At 42.4% G+C, this 19,222-nt stretch overlaps 2 protein-coding genes across 3 annotated transcripts; both read right to left on the bottom strand.

Moving 5' to 3' along the window:
- Positions 1 to 1,113: 1,113 nt before the first annotated feature.
- On the bottom strand, positions 1,114 to 6,072 carry msmo1 (methylsterol monooxygenase 1). Of its 2 annotated transcripts, none has more exons than XM_047577499.1 (6): positions 5,930 to 6,072; positions 4,894 to 5,187; positions 4,649 to 4,797; positions 3,378 to 3,504; positions 3,097 to 3,251; positions 1,114 to 1,947 (listed from the first exon to the last, which is right to left on the bottom strand). In XM_047577499.1, the coding sequence occupies exons 2-6, from the start codon at positions 5,146 to 5,148 to the stop codon at positions 1,758 to 1,760; spliced, it is 876 nt and encodes a 291-aa protein (XP_047433455.1). In that variant the 5' UTR covers positions 5,149 to 5,187; positions 5,930 to 6,072; the 3' UTR covers positions 1,114 to 1,757. The 2 variants fall into 2 exon arrangements, with proteins under 2 accessions (XP_047433455.1, XP_047433456.1); XM_047577500.1 differs by lacking the exon at positions 5,930 to 6,072 and adding an exon at positions 5,747 to 5,876.
- Positions 6,073 to 6,724: 652 nt separating this feature from the next.
- On the bottom strand, positions 6,725 to 19,200 carry klhl2 (kelch-like family member 2). The gene is made up of 15 exons (XM_047579567.1): positions 18,797 to 19,200; positions 16,905 to 17,024; positions 16,712 to 16,818; positions 16,475 to 16,596; positions 14,377 to 14,539; positions 14,061 to 14,170; positions 13,855 to 13,971; positions 12,273 to 12,422; positions 12,049 to 12,166; positions 10,644 to 10,841; positions 10,436 to 10,537; positions 10,123 to 10,251; positions 9,821 to 9,961; positions 9,591 to 9,734; positions 6,725 to 8,240 (listed from the first exon to the last, which is right to left on the bottom strand). Exons 1-15 carry the CDS (start codon positions 18,862 to 18,864, stop codon positions 8,212 to 8,214), a joined length of 1,818 nt encoding a protein of 605 aa, XP_047435523.1. The 5' UTR covers positions 18,865 to 19,200; the 3' UTR covers positions 6,725 to 8,211.
- Between the last annotated feature and the right edge of the window lie 22 nt (positions 19,201 to 19,222).

Here is a 19,222-nt window from a genome sequence, read left to right as displayed (position 1 = left end):
AAGACTGTTTGCCTTTATATTGCATTTGCGTAAAAACAAACAAAATGTGAAGAGAGGAAAACAAGCCACTTGAGCATTTGGGTTTTTAAGTTACCATGAGTCTATTTGAACAATTTAAACCAAAAACTAAAGCCAACTAGTGTAGTTTTTGGTCTGCACTTTTAAATAGAAAAAACTAAGAGTCAGGGGTCCAATTTCAGTGCATGAATAGTATTATCTTGTTTAGTTTTTCTTTTTTAATGTTTTGTGTTTCGTCATATTTTATATGCAGCAAACGGCATTTAAACGTTGCTAATTTTACTACCTTTCTTTGCCAGGTTATCATGGTGATTTGATCTGTCAAAGCAAATCCACTTAGGTTATTATCACCATGAAGAAATGTCACTCAGTCATTCAGGTCACTGTATATCCAAAACCGTTTAAAAACAAACAAACAAACAAAAACGGCAAGTGGACTTTTTGAGAAGACGCTTTGCCACTCATCGAGTAGCTTCTTCAGTTCTAAGGGACCGGTGGGGAGTTAGAGGTTTCAAATAGGGACATCTGTGGGTTTAACACATTAGAAATTGTATCACTTGCTTTTTGGAAATCAACACAAGTCGGTGTTGTATTTACAGAGATATTCCAGATAAGAATCAGCTCAGCTCAACTGATTATTTTTTCAAGTCAATTGAAGCATGAATTGCAATCAGTTCAATCAGTTCAAAGTAACATTTCAAACATTTATTATTATTAGATAAAATCTGTTTCTTCATTTTGTCTGTTCACTAGTGCCCTCCTTCCATGTCCTTCACAATAAACTGCCTCACTTCCTGTTCGGTGCCTGTTGCCGCTGGATGACTTGACGCAGCTGTGTGGCGCTGGATGGTGCTGTCTCTGTAGGGGTGTGTCCACAGTGCAGCAGAGGTGATATGCATTCATCCCATATTCCCTCCCAGTATATGTCGCTTTCCCTTCAGCCCACTCTTACAGTGCCTCTCCGCAGACGGATACGCTGACAGAGCAGGTTTAGATTGTGATGTAAATCTTTGACAAACTGGCTACAGAAACATCTCCACGCGCCAAGATCCGATCTGATGGATGCGAGTCGAACCAAACACAAGCAGAGTCCTGTTAAATTTGTTCACAGATTTTAATCCAATACAAACAGAAAACAGTAAAACAGTATTTTGTGTTACAGCCTTAAACACAACAGGCCTGGACAGCCTGGATGTTCCTTATGAGCCAATCTCCACTTTCCATCAAAAATGGCATACAGGGATTTGCATCCAACATGTTGGACTTCTTTCAGAAGCCTGCACACTGAGCGACACGGTTAATCTCAAGTAACGGCCGCGTCACTGTGACTCGGGTCAACTCAACAGGAAATGCTAAAGTGCTGAGACATTCAGAGGTACTTTCACAAGAGAGTAATATGGTACAGCTTTTTTTTCCATTTGATGAAGAGCACTGCAATAAATCAATATTAGGGTTGTTTTTTTTTTAATCAGCCAGCAGCTGCCGACGAAAGCAACAATAAATCTTTATTAGAAAGGCACGGAAGGCAGACTAGAGTCAAGATGCAGTCAGATTCAGGATCAAACCATAGTGTTGCTGATTCATTTTTCGTACACCTTTAGTGAGCTTCATTAAGTGTACAGAGGAGAGAAGCAGCGCTTGTTTGTGTGCTCGCTGAGTGTCTGTACAATTCGCTGCCTCTTACCCCCGCTCCTGGCAGAGCAGGCGTGTGTTTCTACGAAACGAGAGGCTCGAGTGGATTACTGCTCCTTCTTGTCTCCCTGTTTCTGCATGTATCTGTTGTACTGGCTGTCTGTGTTCAGCAGCTTGTCCCACCAGGTGAAGGTGGAGGCGTAGTTGCCGACGAAGTTCATGTGGTGGAAGTCGTGGAAACGCGTGCCGGCGTAGAAAGGGATCAGGTGGAGCGGGTTGAGAGGGACGTCGTAACCGCTGACGGGAACAGGAAGGAAATGGACAAATATAAGTGACAATTAATAACAAAGATAAACATTTTATCAGTCCAAGACAAAATGCATTTCATCGGTGCCTGATGACAGAGCAACACGCTATGAATAATGTGAACGTTGAAGATATGAAGTGTCAAACAGATGCCTGACGCTAGAGGTCTGACATCATGTGCAACCTATTATAAAGTTGAGCTGGTTTCAGTATTTTTTTTTTTTTTGGATGTTCCAAAGGTGCGTTGGCAGGCGAAGGAATCAGATGTTTCACAAATCAATGTTTGGAAGACGACAAAAAAACATTCATATTTATGGCTTTTTTCACTTCAGCTCTAAGTTTCCCATCTCATATTTTGTTCCACATTTTGCAACTTTTTTTATTTTCTGTATCTGATATCTTAATATTTAAGAAAGCTTATGAATTGCAAGATGTTCAACTTCACTATAAGTTAACATACAATAATCATATTGATTACAATTTATCACTAGAAATTTGTTTAGCTCTTCAATAAAAATCTTGTATCAGAGAAAAATAAAATGTGAATAAAGTTTGCACACAAGGTTGAATAAAACCTTTTTATAGCAGCAGTGTGTGCAGGTAGTTCTGATTGTCCTCCATGTTCTTTACAGTGAATAAGTATGGAAATGTACAGCTCCTCTTTAATTAGAATTTTACATTGTGTAAGCATCATTTATTTTTCTGGCAATTTTTTGATAATTGATCATTTTTTCTTTTTAATGTTTTAGTGGGTTCTCATCAAAAATATTTCTTTTAATTGTGGCTTTTGTGTTGCTGCTGAGTTATTTTAATATATTAATTAATTTTAATTAATAGTATTACACAGAACACACTCGTTTTAAAGAACACGTTATATAAATAATAGTACAAAGACAAATATTAAAATGCAGTTCTAGTAGTAAGCCCATGTTCTGACAAACTGTAAAACATCTCCATTGCCCTCTAGTGGTCGGTGTTACAAGTTACAGAGTTCACATGATAAGGAACGTGCAGTTTGACATGTAACTATCACCCTCTGTTGTACAGAATGAGGCCGCTCTGTTTCTTGAATCCTTTCAGTAACGTAATAAGAAGAGGCTACAAGAAAGTGTGTATGCGATAACTGTTTCTGTGTCCCACCTGTGGACATCAATGGTCTCCAACAGACGGAAGGCTACCCAGGCCCAGAGTAAGAACACGTGGTTGCAGAAGATCATGATGCCGATGAAGAAACCGGCGCCCAGGATGATGGTCTCTGCAGGATGAGCGTATTCTGCCTGCATGCCGAACGGAGCCTGAGGGGACAGTGGGGAGTCACGACGTGTCTGTCTTCATTTGCACTGGAGCTGCAGCTTGTTTAATGAGTAACTCTTCGGTAAAGAGAGTGGTGTGGTGTTTGTTTATTGATCCGTTCTACTCACAGTGAACTCGTGGTGGACTTTGTGGATGTATTTGTAGACCCGTTTGTGGTGAAGCAGCCGGTGGAGGAAGTAGTGCCAGGTGTCCTCGACGACTGCACAGCCAAAGCACTGAGCCATGAGGTACGGCCTGGAGGAGAGGGCAACAAAAAGACGAGGTAAAAAAACACTCCTCACGCACTTCATGAAGCAGCACTGTGTAGGGTTTACTGGCAACAATCAAAAAGGTCGTAGCAGGAGAAAAAAAGAAGCTGAATAATGCCCCATTCAGACATTCAAATGTCTCATGAAGGAATACTGAGTTGGATTAAGAGGGGCGGTGTCAACCTTAGATAACAAGTCCAACAGGTAAATATCCACACCTAATGATCTCATAAAGACTTTATCCGATCTTTTCTCACTGGATGGAATAAAACATTTTTCTCTACATTTTGTCCCCGTGGGGAATAAACATCAGGTGATAACTAGTTTGTGGGATAGACAGAAACGTGTCACATCACTAATAATGGCATTTGTAGCATGAGCTTAATGAGATTAAGCCGTGCAGAAAGATACACAAACGTCAAGATTCTGATACTGGGAGGTTTCTGGTTCCGTAACCTGGCGCGACACAACATTTGGATTTCACTGGCGTGTTTCAAACCATACAGAGGAAAAAAGTATCTGCATGGAATTGGATAATCCTTCAAACAATCAAGAGCCATTCTGTTGTAAATTAACACCGCGAGGCTCTGTCCATCGCCACATAAAGCCTAAATGATAATAATAATGAACTCCCAACGGAGCGACTCCCGACTCTCCACCACAAGAACTTTGGCTTTCAGGCACCAAAGTTTTGAAAAGACTTAATCAAAAAAAGCATTTGGTTAATTGCCAGAATATAGTCTTTGTGGAGAGTAGAAGAGACAGAACGCCCTGACATACTTTGTCTGAAAATAAGGAAAAGTGTTACATATGTCATTAAATATGTCACGATTATGTTACATGAGTTCAAACCAGCTACTTGTGAAACCTGTTCGTACGTGTCGCCTCTAAACTTTGCGTCTCCAGTTGCTAGTCAAACTGTGAACTGTGTCTCTCTCTGAGAACACGAGGTCCTGGCCTGAATATCTGTTATCCATATATGCACAGGCTACACCAGGAACCCGGAAGCACTCGTCTTTGCACAAGACTCTGTGCTCTAAAGGAATAGATAACTATAAAAATCATGTGATTAATCAGCCCTATTAACTACTCTCTGTGTGTATGAATACATGTATCGTTCTTCCACTTACCAGCGTGGCATAGAGTCCCAGTCATAGGGGATGTTGAAGAACTCTGTGAAGTAGTACGTCCCACAGATCAGAGGCAGCTGGATGCAGAAATGGTTGAACAGCAGCATCTTGAAACATCTCCACTGCTTCTCCCAGGTCTCTGGCTTGTCCTGCAAGTCCCGCAGAGAGGACAGAGCTATTTAGAAAATGTTTCCTCCGACTTAAGAATTTAAAAAATGAACGAAAAAAACATGAAAAACACAAACCTGTTGGATTTTGTATTTTTGCATGAAGGGCATAAATTGGAAGAGGAAACCGGGCAGACAGAACAGGAAGTAGATGAACTCATGGACGATGAGCGACCCCCAAGTGGCAATCTGAAACTTGGTGTAGTTGTCCAGCATGTAGCCCCAGGCGTGTTTCAGGGAGGGCTGGAAGGGGTTTTCGGGCAGAGCAGCGTCTACGTACTCCACCGCGAGGTACGCAGTGCTCAAGATGTCTGCCGTGCCGTTCACCGCCATGATGGATGCTGCAAGGTGGCTGCAGGTCTGGAGAGAAGACTGAAAGATTGAAACACAGAATTATACATATGTACAATAGTTAAATGTCATATTTCAGCCATATCAGAGGAATCAATTTGAGGAAAAAAAATATACATATATATGTATATAAATTTTAATAAATAAAAACTTTAAAAAAAACTATACAGCTCGGAAATATTAATAATTAATAACTGTGTGGTTATACTAAATCGACAGAGAACTTGAAATGTAAGATAATAAAATATATTATCCCATTACCAAACAGTTCAAGTCAGTTGTTAACACTGCATTACTTTTTCTCCAAATATAAAAATACAAAACACATTTTACAAAGTAAATTGTGTTTTGAATAAATAACACAATTATATAATAAATACCTAAAACACCAATGAAATTAAAAACCAAATTCATGTAAGGAGTAAAAACAACAAAATGCAGTACACGAATAAGCATAAATAAGCATAAAAATAAGCATAAAAGTAACAAAATGAAAAGACCCAGGTAAAACTTTAGATCATTATTTACGTTCACGTATGATCCATGCGTTAAAACATTTAAGAATTAAAAGGTATTTTACCGGCAGGGAGATAATATACTACGACTCTTCCTGGTTTAGCTTCTGCTATGCTACATAAAATTAGCTCAACCTCCAGCCCGCATTCGCCTTTACTAGCCTAAATGTCCAACAGGCGTTTAATTTCTAAGTTTATAATTCGGCTAAATATCCCGTTTGCAGCTGACAACAACATCAAACCCTCACCTTCCGCGGTGCGTCCCGTCTACCTGAGCGAGAGGCGTCCGTCCGGGAGAAGTACGCTGTCACCGGAGAATCCGATTGGCCGAGAGGAGAGGAGACTGACGTCAGAGGGACGAGCGGCCGCGCTGATTGGTCCGAGGGATGGAGTGATGATAGTCAGACTGGAGGTCTCTGCGGCGACAGCCAATCAGAGGCGAGCTCTGCTTTCATAACCTTGGTCTGTATGCGGTAGAGAGATGGGGTGGTGCGTCCGGATAGCTTTGAGTCACACATGAATATCTGACTTTATAACACGCTCCGATATCAGTTTTAACTTTTTCAGTGCCGTGGACCTGAAAGTATATTGTACTATTAAGTTTTTGCCAGTTCAAAATTACTTTTACACTCAACTTTAGACTATTTAGGACACAAATTCACTGTTTCTTTACACATGTATCTGAAATCTTTTTTTTTTTAAAACTGTTTGTACCAGAACCAGACTTAACGTCTTCCTTTTAGAAATTCAAACAAGATTTTACAGCTAAAAAAATCTTAGAAGTTGAAGAAGCATGCAAATCCTCTTTAAGCCTCTTTAAGTAAAATTAACATTGCCATCAATAAAATCTACTAACAGCAGCAAAAGTACAAATATTTATGAAAGAGAATGCAGCAGAGTTAATTTTAGACTTTTGCTAAATCTCTAAACAAGTATTGTACAAGACAAAATGGGCTAAAACTTTAAGCTTTAAATTATGACGGCTCAATCCGTGCAAAGGATATAGTTACTGCAAAATCATTAAAACATCACACACACACAGCTTTCCATTTCAATGTTTTACTGATTTGGCAAAGTTTTAAAAATGGGTAATATCATTTCACAGCTTTAAATACAAGAAGCATATTTATTAATGATAATATAAAACAAGTAATTAAACATTTTCAAAGTCATTAGCCTACGCAACATTCCTCAATACACTGACAAGAAACAGCGATACCAGTTACTATTATAGCGAGTTTCAATATAGCAGGAGAAGCAAGAGAAAGAGACTGAAGGAAAAAGGAAATCAAGAGTAAGTTTGGTCACTTTCCAGAAAGAGAAAACAGATTAGTAGAGCAATAAAGAGAGACGGAAAAACGAAGAGACATATTAATTGGCACATTCATAGTACGTCAGGGTGTGCAGGGAGGGACGGCAGGTTAGAGACAGGGGACCATGCAGTGAGCTCAGGCTGCTGTTGTCATTAGTGGCTACAACCACGGTAAATATGGCTGCCAGGTGACAGTAAAGCACTGATACATCCAACCGTTTTCTATCTCAAACAGCTTCCACATCTGGCTGCCAACGTCAATGAGTCTTCTCCTTGATCGGACGTCTTCCGCTGAAAGTCTCCAGAGTTAATGCACACGATCAGGGTTCCTTCAACTGCTTCTCACGGCGCCGTCGTGAATTAACGCGGGCTAATGCAAGTGTCACAACACTCCCGGGTCAAAATGTGTTTGATTTATCCCAGAACAGCGAGTCCAGCTGTGCTCCATCGATTAACAGTACTCAAGGCTTAACATAGAAGAAGTAGAAGAAGAAGAAGGAGGAGGAGGAGGACGAAGAGGAGGAGGAGGAGGAGGAGGAGGAGGAGGAGGAGGAGGGAAGCGGGGTGTACTTTGACACTCAGGCACTCTCAACCAGCCACACTGCAACACTGTAAAAGGTCAGAGGTCAGACAGTGCATCCGTGCGGCGTTGGACCTGGCGTCACCGCACGCAGATGCGCACAAACACACACATCCTCACATGTGCAAGCACCTTTGTACGCTAGCACACACACGCAAATACACTTCTCAGGGGGATTTAAACGAAGGTGAACAAATGTCTGTCCTAAGCGGTCCTTGCGGGCCTTCCTCTCCCATAGAATCGACCAGTGGTCTCCCTCAGAGCTGGTTCATGTCAACATTACTAACGTTAAAGTAACTTTGCAGTTGTAGTAGCTTCAAATCAGTAGCGTTTCAGTGGCACTGCTGTGGCACAGTGGTGCTTCAGACTGGTTTGTCCAGTCGCTGCTGCAGTCCTGCCAAAAGGGGCTTACAACACAGGTTTGATCCTCTGCTTTGTTACAGCTCCCCCATTCAGGTAAGTGCAAAAATCTTCATCAACATCATCCCCAACAACAACAATCTTGTCATCATCTTCATCTTCGTCAGTGCCTGTGCTAATGCTGCCCAACACTGAAGCATTGGCATCGTAGACAGATCCAAGATCAGTATTCAGCAGAACACACTCTGCTCCGAATCAGCGGCAGGTGTCAAGAGCAGTCATAAGGGCTTGTCGATCACAGTCACACCTGTAGGGAAATAAATAAATAAATAAAGTCAGATGGATCACGGACATGATCACATTGGCGTTTTATTCATCAGAGACCACATAGAAAGTCAGTCATATATTGTTACGTTAACTTGCTACGTGTAAAACAAAGAAGAAATATTTTATCTCAAAAATCTAAACTTAAAAAGTTCATTTTAGTTGTATTCAGACATTCTGATATGTTGAGGTAAAGCTGGAGTCACACTACACAACTTTCACAGTCTGTACAGATATCGATAGATTAGAGTACACAATAACATAGGGCTGGGCGGTATGACCAAAAATCGGGGGAAAAAAATAATTAAATGTTATCAAGATGAAATCAATAAACATGGACAATTAGTTTCATTTATTTTGCCATATTTATTCATATTTAAACATATTTAAACTGCTTTATCTGTAATATCAATAGCAGCGCGCAACATTTTTTTCAGTCATTCATAGAAAACTAAAATTGGGGACATTTTTGGGGACAGCTTTAGCCAGAAATTGGGGATGTCTGGACACCCTAAAAGCAGCTCTGCCGCTTCATTTTTCAGACCTTTCCATCTTCACCTCGCCTTGCAGCGATGCAGTCGCACCACAAGTGTTTAGAACTGCTACACTGAAAATGGTCCGGTCTGAAACAATGTCTCGCAGTATGCCGGTATATTAAAAATTCGTATCATAACATTCGCTTTGTCTCAACTCTCTCCTGGTTTTGATATTCCAGCTACTTCCAGTCGTCTTCTGACACTACTTCCTGTGTCCCACCCTTTCCTTTCATTGGCTGTTGGCAGCATGTGTGCAGTTCGGTCAGTAATTACTTCACACCACCGGACTCTCTCTGGATTCGGCTCAAATAATTCAAAAATGTTTGATTGACTGCGACTGAGGTCGGGTCGGGTTTGTTCCCCTCACACACTTGCAGCTTTGCATTTTCACCCCCTCACAAGCTAAGAGATGTTTGTGCTAACTACCCATGCAGACTGTCTCCAACCACTGCAGACTTTGCCCAACTGGAAATCGAGGGTAAAATCTAGCAAAAAATCTTGTAGTGTGTCCTCAGCTTTAATCTGGCCGCAGCTACTGTTAAACTGTTACAAACATCAATGCATTATAATTATGATATTGTTTTTCTTGTATAGGACCTTTAAAACAAAGTTTCAAAGTGTTTTACAATAAAAAAACAGACAGGGCTAAGTCTCATGACCTGGACCAGATCAGACACTGATGCATAAACTAAGTCTTAACTAAGTGAAAGTCCCATATGTTAAACTGACCACTCTCACATCAAAGGTTTCTAAGCGCTTAAATCAACCTCGTGCATCTCAGCGTGTCGCGTACTCGCCTGCATAACTGCGTCCCGTGCTCATGCAGGTCGGCAGTAGCGTCCACTTGTCAGAGTTTGGATTGTAGAACTCCACCGAGGCCAAATTGCAGCTGCCGTCATCTCCTCCCACCACATACAGTAAGTTATTTACAGCGCACACACCTGGAAACACGGAGCAGCCGTTAATATCAGACGCATTAGAGAGAAGGTCCCGGTTGTGAGGTGGGCACACCGCGCATTTAGCGTACCTGCGTTGCGTCGACACATGTTCATGTCAGCTACTTGTCGCCAGCTGTTGGAGGCTGGATCATAAACTTCACAGCTTTTCCTCACCAACGGGCCGTCGTGCCCCCCCACAGCGTACAGTAAACCTTTTAAAACACCCACCCCTGAGGGAGACATTGCACGTGTGGTTAGTAACAGTTTCATTAGGTCATTAATTACACCACAACTGTATCTTTTCCTTGCTTCTTCTAGAAGTCTCCAAGAGGATACAGAACAGAATAATTAACTAAACTACACTTTCTGACATATCGTCACACAAATGCACCTGCTCCGCTGCGCCTAGTGCCCATCTCTGCAATGTAGCTCCAAGCGTTGCTTTTAGGGTTGTAAGCTTCTACCGTACTTAAACATTGCCTGGTGGCTCCGTCATAACCTCCGACAGCATACAGGATCCCTTAGTAAAAGAAAAAAAAAACAAAACTTGAGGGTTTAGTTAATTAACACTTGATAAATCATGAGCCTCATTAAAACTGTATTTCCTGCAGAACTGTAGCACTGTATTGTTGGGTATTTTTGCCAGTGTGTCCACCTTTTTGTTCTATTTCTGACTTCAAAAGGAAACTGGGAATCGTATTCACCATTGACAACACCCACTCCCACACTGCTGCGTCGGGTGCTCATGGGTAACACATGGAACCACTCGTCTGTCTTAGCGTTGTATGCCTCAATTGTAGACAGACCTGCAAACGTACACACACAGAAAATGGATCAAAAACCGCTGACATCTTATGATCTGACACAGTCACACACATTTTTAGAGCTGGTGTTAGCATTGCACTGCAGTACCTGTGCTGCCGTCGAACCCTCCCACAGCGTACAGGAGCCCATTGAGAACAGCAGCTCCGAGCGTTGACCGGCGGTCCTGCATACTGCTCACACTCGTCCAGCGGTCCATCATCGGGTCGTAGCAGTCGACCGTGCGCACACGTAAAGACCCATTGAACCCGCCGACAGCGTAGACGCAACCACCGACATACACCACACCTGAGGGAACAACACAAAGATAAAAACTAAATATATGCAAAAACTAAATAGCTGCAGGTGTCCTGCCCTTCCGACTGAACTATACTGTTTCTGGACAGTGTCCAACCAACTTGCCGTTGTTGTCCTTATCATAAACTCAAACTGATTTCCCTCTGTCCTCTATCGATAAGGTGGATGTTAGTCAGAATTAAGCCACCAGGGGGCACTGTAAATGAATAATGCTGCTTCTAGGAACATCCAAGAATGTGATCCACTCTCTGATCAAGTCTATTACACTTCTCAGTGAGGCCCTGGTTCAGATCTGGGACAAGATACCCCAGGACACCATCCGTCATCTCATTAGGAGCATACACGCAAGTGGGGGCCATGCAAACTACTGGGTACCATTCTGAGTTGCTGCAATGACATTTCTGCAAAATGGACTAGCCTGCTGCATCATTGTTTCACTTTGATTTTCAAGGTGTCTTTGAATTGAGTCCTCTGTACATTCATCATTTTCATTTCCGTCAAACGACGTGGCACCCTTAGGTTTCTACCACTTATTTTCTTAATTTATTTGATTTTATTTATTTCAGTGTAGATATCCAGTAAGATGTTTTCCCCTATTCAGATCTGATGTGTTTTCTTTTGACCAATGTACTTTAATATGCCCTTGCAATATAGAGTACACACTTCTGAGATCCAGAAGCAGGCTGGGATTTTCCAAAGTAGTTTTTATAGAAAACACATAAATAAGTTGAAACAAATAGGACGACTATCTAGTGTTATACAGTGAATACATGAGTGATGCAAATTCTCTGAAACACAGTCTTGTTTTCCTTTAGATTCGTTTTGTTTATATTCTTTGTGATTCATACAACCTCATAAAATCTGGGAATATCTCACAACTTCACCATATTTGAAGTGCTGTGGTTCATCAGTAATGGATGAACAAATGGAAATCTAAAATAATTAAGCGTTGTTGTTATCAGTACATGTTTAAAGTACTGCATACTGAACACTTTTCAGATTTTCTGCTGTATTTAAGCTTTATTTACTGTTTCACTGAGAGAGAAAAAAGACAATTTGCAAATTCACGAGCATCCCCTGAATGCACCCTTTGTGCTGTGATTCTAAACCCACTAATGCTTCACCAGGCGTCGTGGGGTCTTTAAGATCCTGTTATGAACCCAATATTGTTACAATATTGTTACTGAGGGTTTCCTACCTGCTCTACACCTCCTTGTTGGGAGTTCAGCCACTTGGTACCACCGCTGCTCCTCAAAGTCGTAACATTCAACGCTCCGGATAGCCTTGGGGGCCTGACCCCCGACCACCACCATAACCTAAACGCAACAGCAGCACTAACGTAAGAACAACAGTTTGAAACCAAATAAAAAGTCAGTGCAAGTGTCTCTTCTGCTCTGGAGACACTCAGAGACATATTGTTACCTTGGGACAGCAGGCTGGAGTCCTCATGCGCGTGCGCGCCGTCTTCATTAGAGCTCTCTGGTCAGCTGGCAGCAGGTGGTACTTCATGGCCTCGATCAGGTAGTCTTTACATGCACTGCTATTCTTAATAAGAGACTCTTCCTCCACCCGCTGACACAACAAAACAGTGAGAGAGGAACCAGTGAGCTGGCAGTATTTACAAAACACAAAATTATAGAGTACGCTCAAATGTATATTTGAATTAAAGTCAAATGTATGGGAGAGCACGACTCGAAAAGTCTAATTCCCAGTTAGCAGTTCTGTTTAACGTGAAAATCCTGTTTCAGTGACAAAGTACCTAGACACATGGCTCACTTTGCTCTGTTTGCTTACATCAGTGTTTGACCTCCGTGGATACACAACAATCAGGATATGATTAATTGATTTTAATTAAATCCTGCTTCCAACATGCGGTGATGACTTTGGTACCGCTCTCTTGTCTTGTGTGCACTTACATTTTATTGATGTTCATGTTGTTCATGTCTGTAATAAAAATGTGTAAAACAACTGTTCTGAATCCGCTGATATATCTGCTCTGTAAATGTTCCTCCTCGATCATTGAATTTTTTGGGAACGGACGACACCACCTAACAAAAAGCCCACTTTAAATTTGGACCAATGATACCTGGGAAGTAGCAGAGCCAATGGGAAAGGCTGACAGTAAGTGGTCTACTGTATCTCATGCCAAGCAACAAAGTTCACCTGACTTTATGCTTCTAGATGTCATAAATACAATATACTGTCAAACATTAATGCTTAAAAAAAAAAAAACATTGCTGCTGCTACTGTGATATTTCCCAGTTTGGGATTAATAAAGCATCTATCTATCTATATACTGTATGTGGTGATTAGTGATATAATGACAAACCACAGGCTGTATACAAAAGGTCGATGTAGCCACGGTGACAACACGCAGGATGGTGGTACAGTTTTGAAGGTTTTTTTAAGCCATGCATAGCCAGATCTGGATGAGAGCGAGGAACTGGGGAAGAGTGAGGGGTGGCTAAAACTGACATCCAGATCAAGACAGGCACGCACCTGAACGTCCCTCTATTTGAGGCTCAATATTTACTTTGTTAAGGAAGTGTTTTCAAATTGACTGCTAGCACTTGGATCATAGGTGAATCTAACTCATGACATCATAATGACTTAAAGTAAGGGTTAGGGCCCATTTAGAGTACTGCAGGACAAAGACGCCATGAACTACGCACATAGCCAACAGTGGTGCAAGCCATTTATATTGGCTCGGTCTGTAACAACCCAAACACTACTTCTTACTCTATCTTTTTTGCCAGTCAGGTTCATTTCAATGTCCACTTCCTGCTTCACTTTCAACAGTGGCGACTGAAACTTTTGCCTAAATACCGCCAAAAACAAGTCATTCAAATGCTTCTAAAGATTTTCTGGAGTAGTGACCATCAGTGGTATGGCACAATTCAACATGTCCTGTTAAATCTTCAAAATGTAACCCAGCCGCCTGGGATGGCGTCATGTGGCTACTGAGTGGACTCAAAAGCTCCGATAACAAACTCACAAACATTACCTGCACCAAGTATTCTCTGGAGAGAAGCGGCAGGCGGACGTGTTCCATCAGGTGAGCCAAGTGTTCCTGGCGGACATCTTTGTCGTGGTTGACCCAAGCTATCACCGCTTCAAAAACCTACACAGCAATGTAAAAGCACACGTGTGTCGTCATCTGCTGGTTGTCGTGTCATGCCTCTTTGTAATGAGCAGGATGAGAGCGTGTACCTTCTCCTCTGTGGGAATCGTGAGCTTGTCACTGGCGATGAGGCTGGACACTTGCTCCATGCCCAAATTGAGGAACTCCTCGCTCCCAACCACCTCGGTAAAATGTTGCTCTGTCAGCACAAACATAAAGTGTAAGCAGCTGCACACAAACACACCTACTTTCCATAACTGTGTTTGTCTCTGAACTTTAATTAATTACACCTGTCCTCATTCTGTCTCCTCCGCTGTCCTACATCCTCCAGGATACACACCGACTAATTTTAACAGAGCAGCAAGATGTGCCGCCGCGCGCACGCACATAAAAACGCACACTCACCTGCATAGCTGTTCGCCTGCGCGAGGAGCTGGGAGCAAGCGTGCAGGTCAGCGAAGGCTCGTATTCCCAGACAGTTGGACGGATGAAGCTGAGAGCTCAGGAACTCACAACAAGCCTTTTTCACCTCATTCAGCTGAAGCAGTCCTGCTGCAGGCAACAGCGCCTGACAAACCAAAACACAAGGTTCACACACAGGTGGAAGGTTTAGTGCAACATGATACTGACTGAGTAAAGGGCTGACATGGTGTACGGAGACACAATCGTGTAATTGTATTGTATCGTGTTGTATTAACAACTTTTTATTCAGGTTCAATCTTAGAGGACTGTTCAATGGATCAATGAAATAATTTTTACTTTTTTCTAAAGTGTAAACTTGCACTGAGATTGAGAGAGATTTAAAAAGACAGTCTGCTGTATTTACACCAATCAGCCACAACATTAGAACCACTGACAGGAGAAGTGAATAACATTGACCATCTTGTGATAATACAATGTTGTGTGTGCATTCATGTGGATGTTACCTAGACATGAACCACCCACCTAGACCAGACCAGGCACCCCCAACACATGGCAGTGACACTCCTTGATGGTAGAAGTCATCCCCAACAGGATGCAGACTGACACAGACACACGCTGAAGTGACTGAACAATGGTTTAGGAACGACTTAACAATTTAAATTCACTAGATCCCAAACTAGTGGGATATCTAGAACAAGCTTGATCCATAGAGTCCCCTTTCCTTAACCCATAAGACCAAAATGCCTCCACTGACAACATCCCTTTACCAGACACCACAGGACACCCTCAGAAGGCCCATGTCCATTCTCTTGTGTTTACCACAACTGTTTTGGAAGCACAAGGGAGAGCCACACAATATCAGCAAGCTGGTTTTAATGTTATGCCTGATTTGTGTATCTCGACACTAGTATACCTTCAATAATCAGAATAAAAATGCGCTATTCAACCAACTCTATCAGTACAGACTGGCCCGATCAGAAGGAATTGAGAGCGGTGATCTGAGCACCATTAATCTGTAAAAGCTTTATCCGATGACTTCCTTCCCTGTGTGTCTGAAAAAGTTAACAAACCCTGAATCACTGTGAGCAGTCCCTCTTAAAATGTGGCTCTGTTTTGATCATCTTCTTCAAATGAATAGATTCGGTGATGTCAGTTAAGCTGTAAGAGGATAAAACTTCTTCCTCTGCTGTATTTCCAGCCGATTCGATGACTCCCAGCAGGCGAAACCACTTTGTTGCATGTCAAAAAAGTTCTATTCTGACTGAGGTTTTGTGGGATGTAAATACATACAGCATATCTCGTGAGGCAATATTATTCATCCTCCATATAAACAGCTACATTTAGGACTCTTTAAGTTTCTTTCCTGCCCCTGCACAGGATAGATCCGAGCAGGAAACGTACTTTAATACTGGCAGAAGGTTCCATTTATTACTAGTGACACAAAAAAACTGGCAGTGGTAACTACAGGGAGACTAGAATGAATATAAAAGCAGAAATTATAGCATTATTTCATTAACAGAAATTGATTTTAGTCTTAACTGGCTGTTTGGACAATTGCTTTGGTTGGGACACTGCAAGAAGAACCGTAGCGAGGGGAAATGGTCAGGAATTCACTTGTTTGATGTTTCAGTTTTTCATACAAGTACAAGATTAGATCATCGCTAAGAGATTCAGTCGTTCCAAAGATATCAAGGTACGCAAATGGCACACACTAAGTATGCATTACTGCTAAAGTCGTCTTGTTAGTTTTGAGTAAATAAGTCTCATTATTAATCCTCTCCTGTGAGCTTGGATTTGTGAGTAATCACACTAAAACTGGTTATTAAATGTTCAACCTTCAACGTGACATGAATAAATAGAGTGTTTCTGCGTGAGGTTAATACAGCTATTGATTTGAATGAGCCTCAGTGAATGTGCCCAAGGCAGCCACAATGAAATAAAAGACTGGCAATACGACAGTGATTTAGTCCTCAGAAAAAAAAAAAAGGAAATGTAACATAATGTTCCTGCACAAGTCAGATCAGATCCTGCAGAGAATCCACGAGTCTTTAGTTAAGAAAATGCATGTGTGCGCGTTTACCTGCACATTGTCCTCTGTGACCTGTATCTCTGCTGTGTAGATGTAGTCTACCAGCAGGCCCAGAGTCCAGCCATCCATCTCCTTTATCCTCACTCGTTTCGCCCTGCTCTCTGCCATCTCCCCTGTTAGCACACATGCACATATCAGCCTTGCATCAGCGAACTAGAAAACAAACAGGCACCTGCCAGAAGTGTAGCTGCGAAGACGAAGAAGAAGAAGAAGAAGATGGAGCCTTACCCGTGAACATTGCATGGAAGTACGGGCTTCCAGCGGCCAGGACCACTCTGTGAGCGGCGATCTCCACATCCTCCGCCACTATGGTCACGTCACACAAAAGGCTCTGGCTGCGCACAGGAAAGAGAAAGTAGTTCACACAGAGAATTTGGGGGATGACGAGATGACAAAAAACCGAAGAGAGACTGTGCGACACCTGCGCAGTTCGTTCATGACTTTGAACGCCTTCCTCATGTGCCGAGGGTTCAGGGTGACGGGACCCTGCCTCTCGACTCCGTCTTCTTTGTCCAGAGAGTGCGGACAAAGTCTGGTGCACCTGAGAAGAACAGCACAGGCACATTAAGGACAAAACACGCAGATATAAACAGAGAATAATGAAGCCACCCTGATACACAATAGTCTGTGTGGTACATTTGAACATTTCTTGATTTGATGATCAAGAACCTGTTTACTTACAAAAAAATTAAAAAGAATAACATGCACTCAGTGCCCACTTTATTACCTCAAGGATTGATTTTCAATCAGGAAAAGCAGCAACTTCCCAGGAGACCAACCAAGACCCACAGGTTCGCTGCGTGTCAGTTAGCTTAGGTAATTTGATTAACTTCCAATTTGTTTATCAGCTGTCCATCCAGGCCTGCAGGAGTCTCGTCTTAAGAGCACGCTTATTAGTTTACACTGACATGGTGAATATTCTTAAATAAAGTGGTGTTTGGTTAAGTTATCTCAGACTGACTGCAACACAGTGGGGCTTTGCTACAACGTCAGGGTTTATGGAGATTAATATGAAACTCAGCTTTTATTATTAAATGCATCCGGGACTCGTTCTCAGATCATTTACGTAGTAATACTATGTGAGAATACCGCACTACCAGCGGTTAATGCGTGTCTTGTCAGCACAGTGGAATTAGGAGAAACCGCATTCCACACCTCTGTATGTTTTTTACTAACGTACCGTTGAAGAGACAATAAACACACACTTGCACGTTAAAGTAAAAGGCCCTCGAGCGTAACATTCACTCTAAGTGACATTAGATGAACATTATGAGCAGAGGACACTAAAGGGAACAAAAATAAAAAAGGGTGTTTTAGAAGAGAAGTGTCGCCCGTTTCTGATATATTACAGCATATTAGCAAACTCATAATGCTGAAGCATTCAGGAGCATCATGGACAAATGTTAGTCCAGTCCACTGGTTAGGGCTCTTATTGTCGGGGCCACGTGATGAATCTTGTGAGAAAGAAAAAAAGAACATCTCCACGGATCTTTTTAAAGTTTAAGTAAACGTAGTGGATGCAAGCCAAATGTTTCCAAAAATATCCCCCCATAAAAAAAAAAAACAACAAAGCTGAATCAAAGGCAACTGGTTGAGACTTCTTGATCCATGACCCGCACTGAGAACCTTCACAGACATCTAATATTATTTTTAGTAATATTCTGAGTGTCATATTGATTAAACGTTTTGCATGCAAAATCTTAATCTGAATTGTGTATTTAACGTTATGGGGTAAAATGTGTATAATTTGCCTGTGATCAGCGCAGCACAGTGAAGCAGGGGAGGAAAGCATGTCAGGTGAATACAGTAGTTATGTACATGTTCTTTATAAATCAGCACACACACACACACACACACACACACACACACACCTGCCTTCTCTCTTGCACAATAAAACAAACGACATAATTATTTTTTACTCCTGGTGAAATCACGTGTCCCTTGTTTTCTGTCACAAACACACCCACACACACATGTTTGTGTAGCTGTTAACACACATCACCTCAACAAACAAAAACACCTACGTTGGGCCAACGAACACAGCATTATGCGTGCGTGTATGGACATGTATATATATGTATATGTGACAACCGGGGAGCCGTGCAGCCTGCTCCTGCACCGACGGACTCGGTGATCTGGTCCCCGGGCATCAGCGCTCGGTCTCCCCGGTCAGCGAGCAGCCACACCGGCTGGCCGCTGTCTCTGTCAATGCGGCACCATCCGTCAAGCAGCTTACTGGGAAACGTCAACACACACTCACACACACACACAAAGACACACACACACACGGACTCAGCAGCTTTTTGCACTTACAGCGGGTGACTGTCCATGATTCCGGGGTTTTTCAGAGGCTGAAAACTTGGCCCAGCGGCATGCACCATTCCATATCCACAGAGGCGTCTTTAGAGGGTCTAAATTCAGGCGTGAATCACGGCGATCATCTGTCCAGAGGCGGAGAGACGGGCTGACGGCAGCCCCATTAAAGCAGCCTGCTTCACATAAACACACAGCCCCGACTGCGGTGACACTCTCCACAGACACGTTGCGATTGAGCCCGGCTGCTGAAGCCCAGAGGACCGCTCCTTGTGACGGCCCAGAAAAGCGCGCAGGAAATGAGGCCACCGCTGTGACAAACGGGGTTTATTTTTACTCTGTGTCCCCCCCACCCTCCCTTATCTTTACTCCTGGGTGTTTATGGGTGCGAGAAGCGGACGGACAAGGCTACCTGTTATTTTCCAA

Source organism: Mugil cephalus, chromosome 2 (genome assembly GCF_022458985.1).
Source record: "Mugil cephalus isolate CIBA_MC_2020 chromosome 2, CIBA_Mcephalus_1.1, whole genome shotgun sequence".
NCBI lineage: Eukaryota > Metazoa > Chordata > Actinopteri > Mugiliformes > Mugilidae > Mugil > Mugil cephalus.
The sequence above is the reverse complement of the archived record's forward strand: the minus strand, read 5'-3'. Positions and strand labels throughout refer to the sequence as shown.

Excerpts from the sequence above, each read along its gene's own strand:
- klhl2 (XM_047579567.1), bottom strand. The coding sequence starts at position 18,864 with ATGGTGCATGCCGCTGGGCCAAGTTTTCAGCCTCTGAAAAACCCCGGA. Across the intron at positions 17,025-18,796 it reads ATCATGGACAGTCACCCGCT|GTGCACCAGACTTTGTCCGC; the intron begins GTAAGTGCAAAA and ends TGTTCTTCTCAG. Across the intron at positions 16,819-16,904 it reads GTCATGAACGAACTGCGCAG|CCAGAGCCTTTTGTGTGACG; the intron begins GTGTCGCACAGT and ends TCCTGTGCGCAG.
- msmo1 (XM_047577499.1), bottom strand. The coding sequence starts at position 5,148 with ATGGCGGTGAACGGCACGGCAGACATCTTGAGCACTGCGTACCTCGCG. Across the intron at positions 4,798-4,893 it reads AAAAATACAAAATCCAACAG|GACAAGCCAGAGACCTGGGA; the intron begins GTTTGTGTTTTT and ends CGGGACTTGCAG. Across the intron at positions 3,505-4,648 it reads TGGGACTCTATGCCACGCTG|GCCGTACCTCATGGCTCAGT; the intron begins GTAAGTGGAAGA and ends CCTCTCCTCCAG.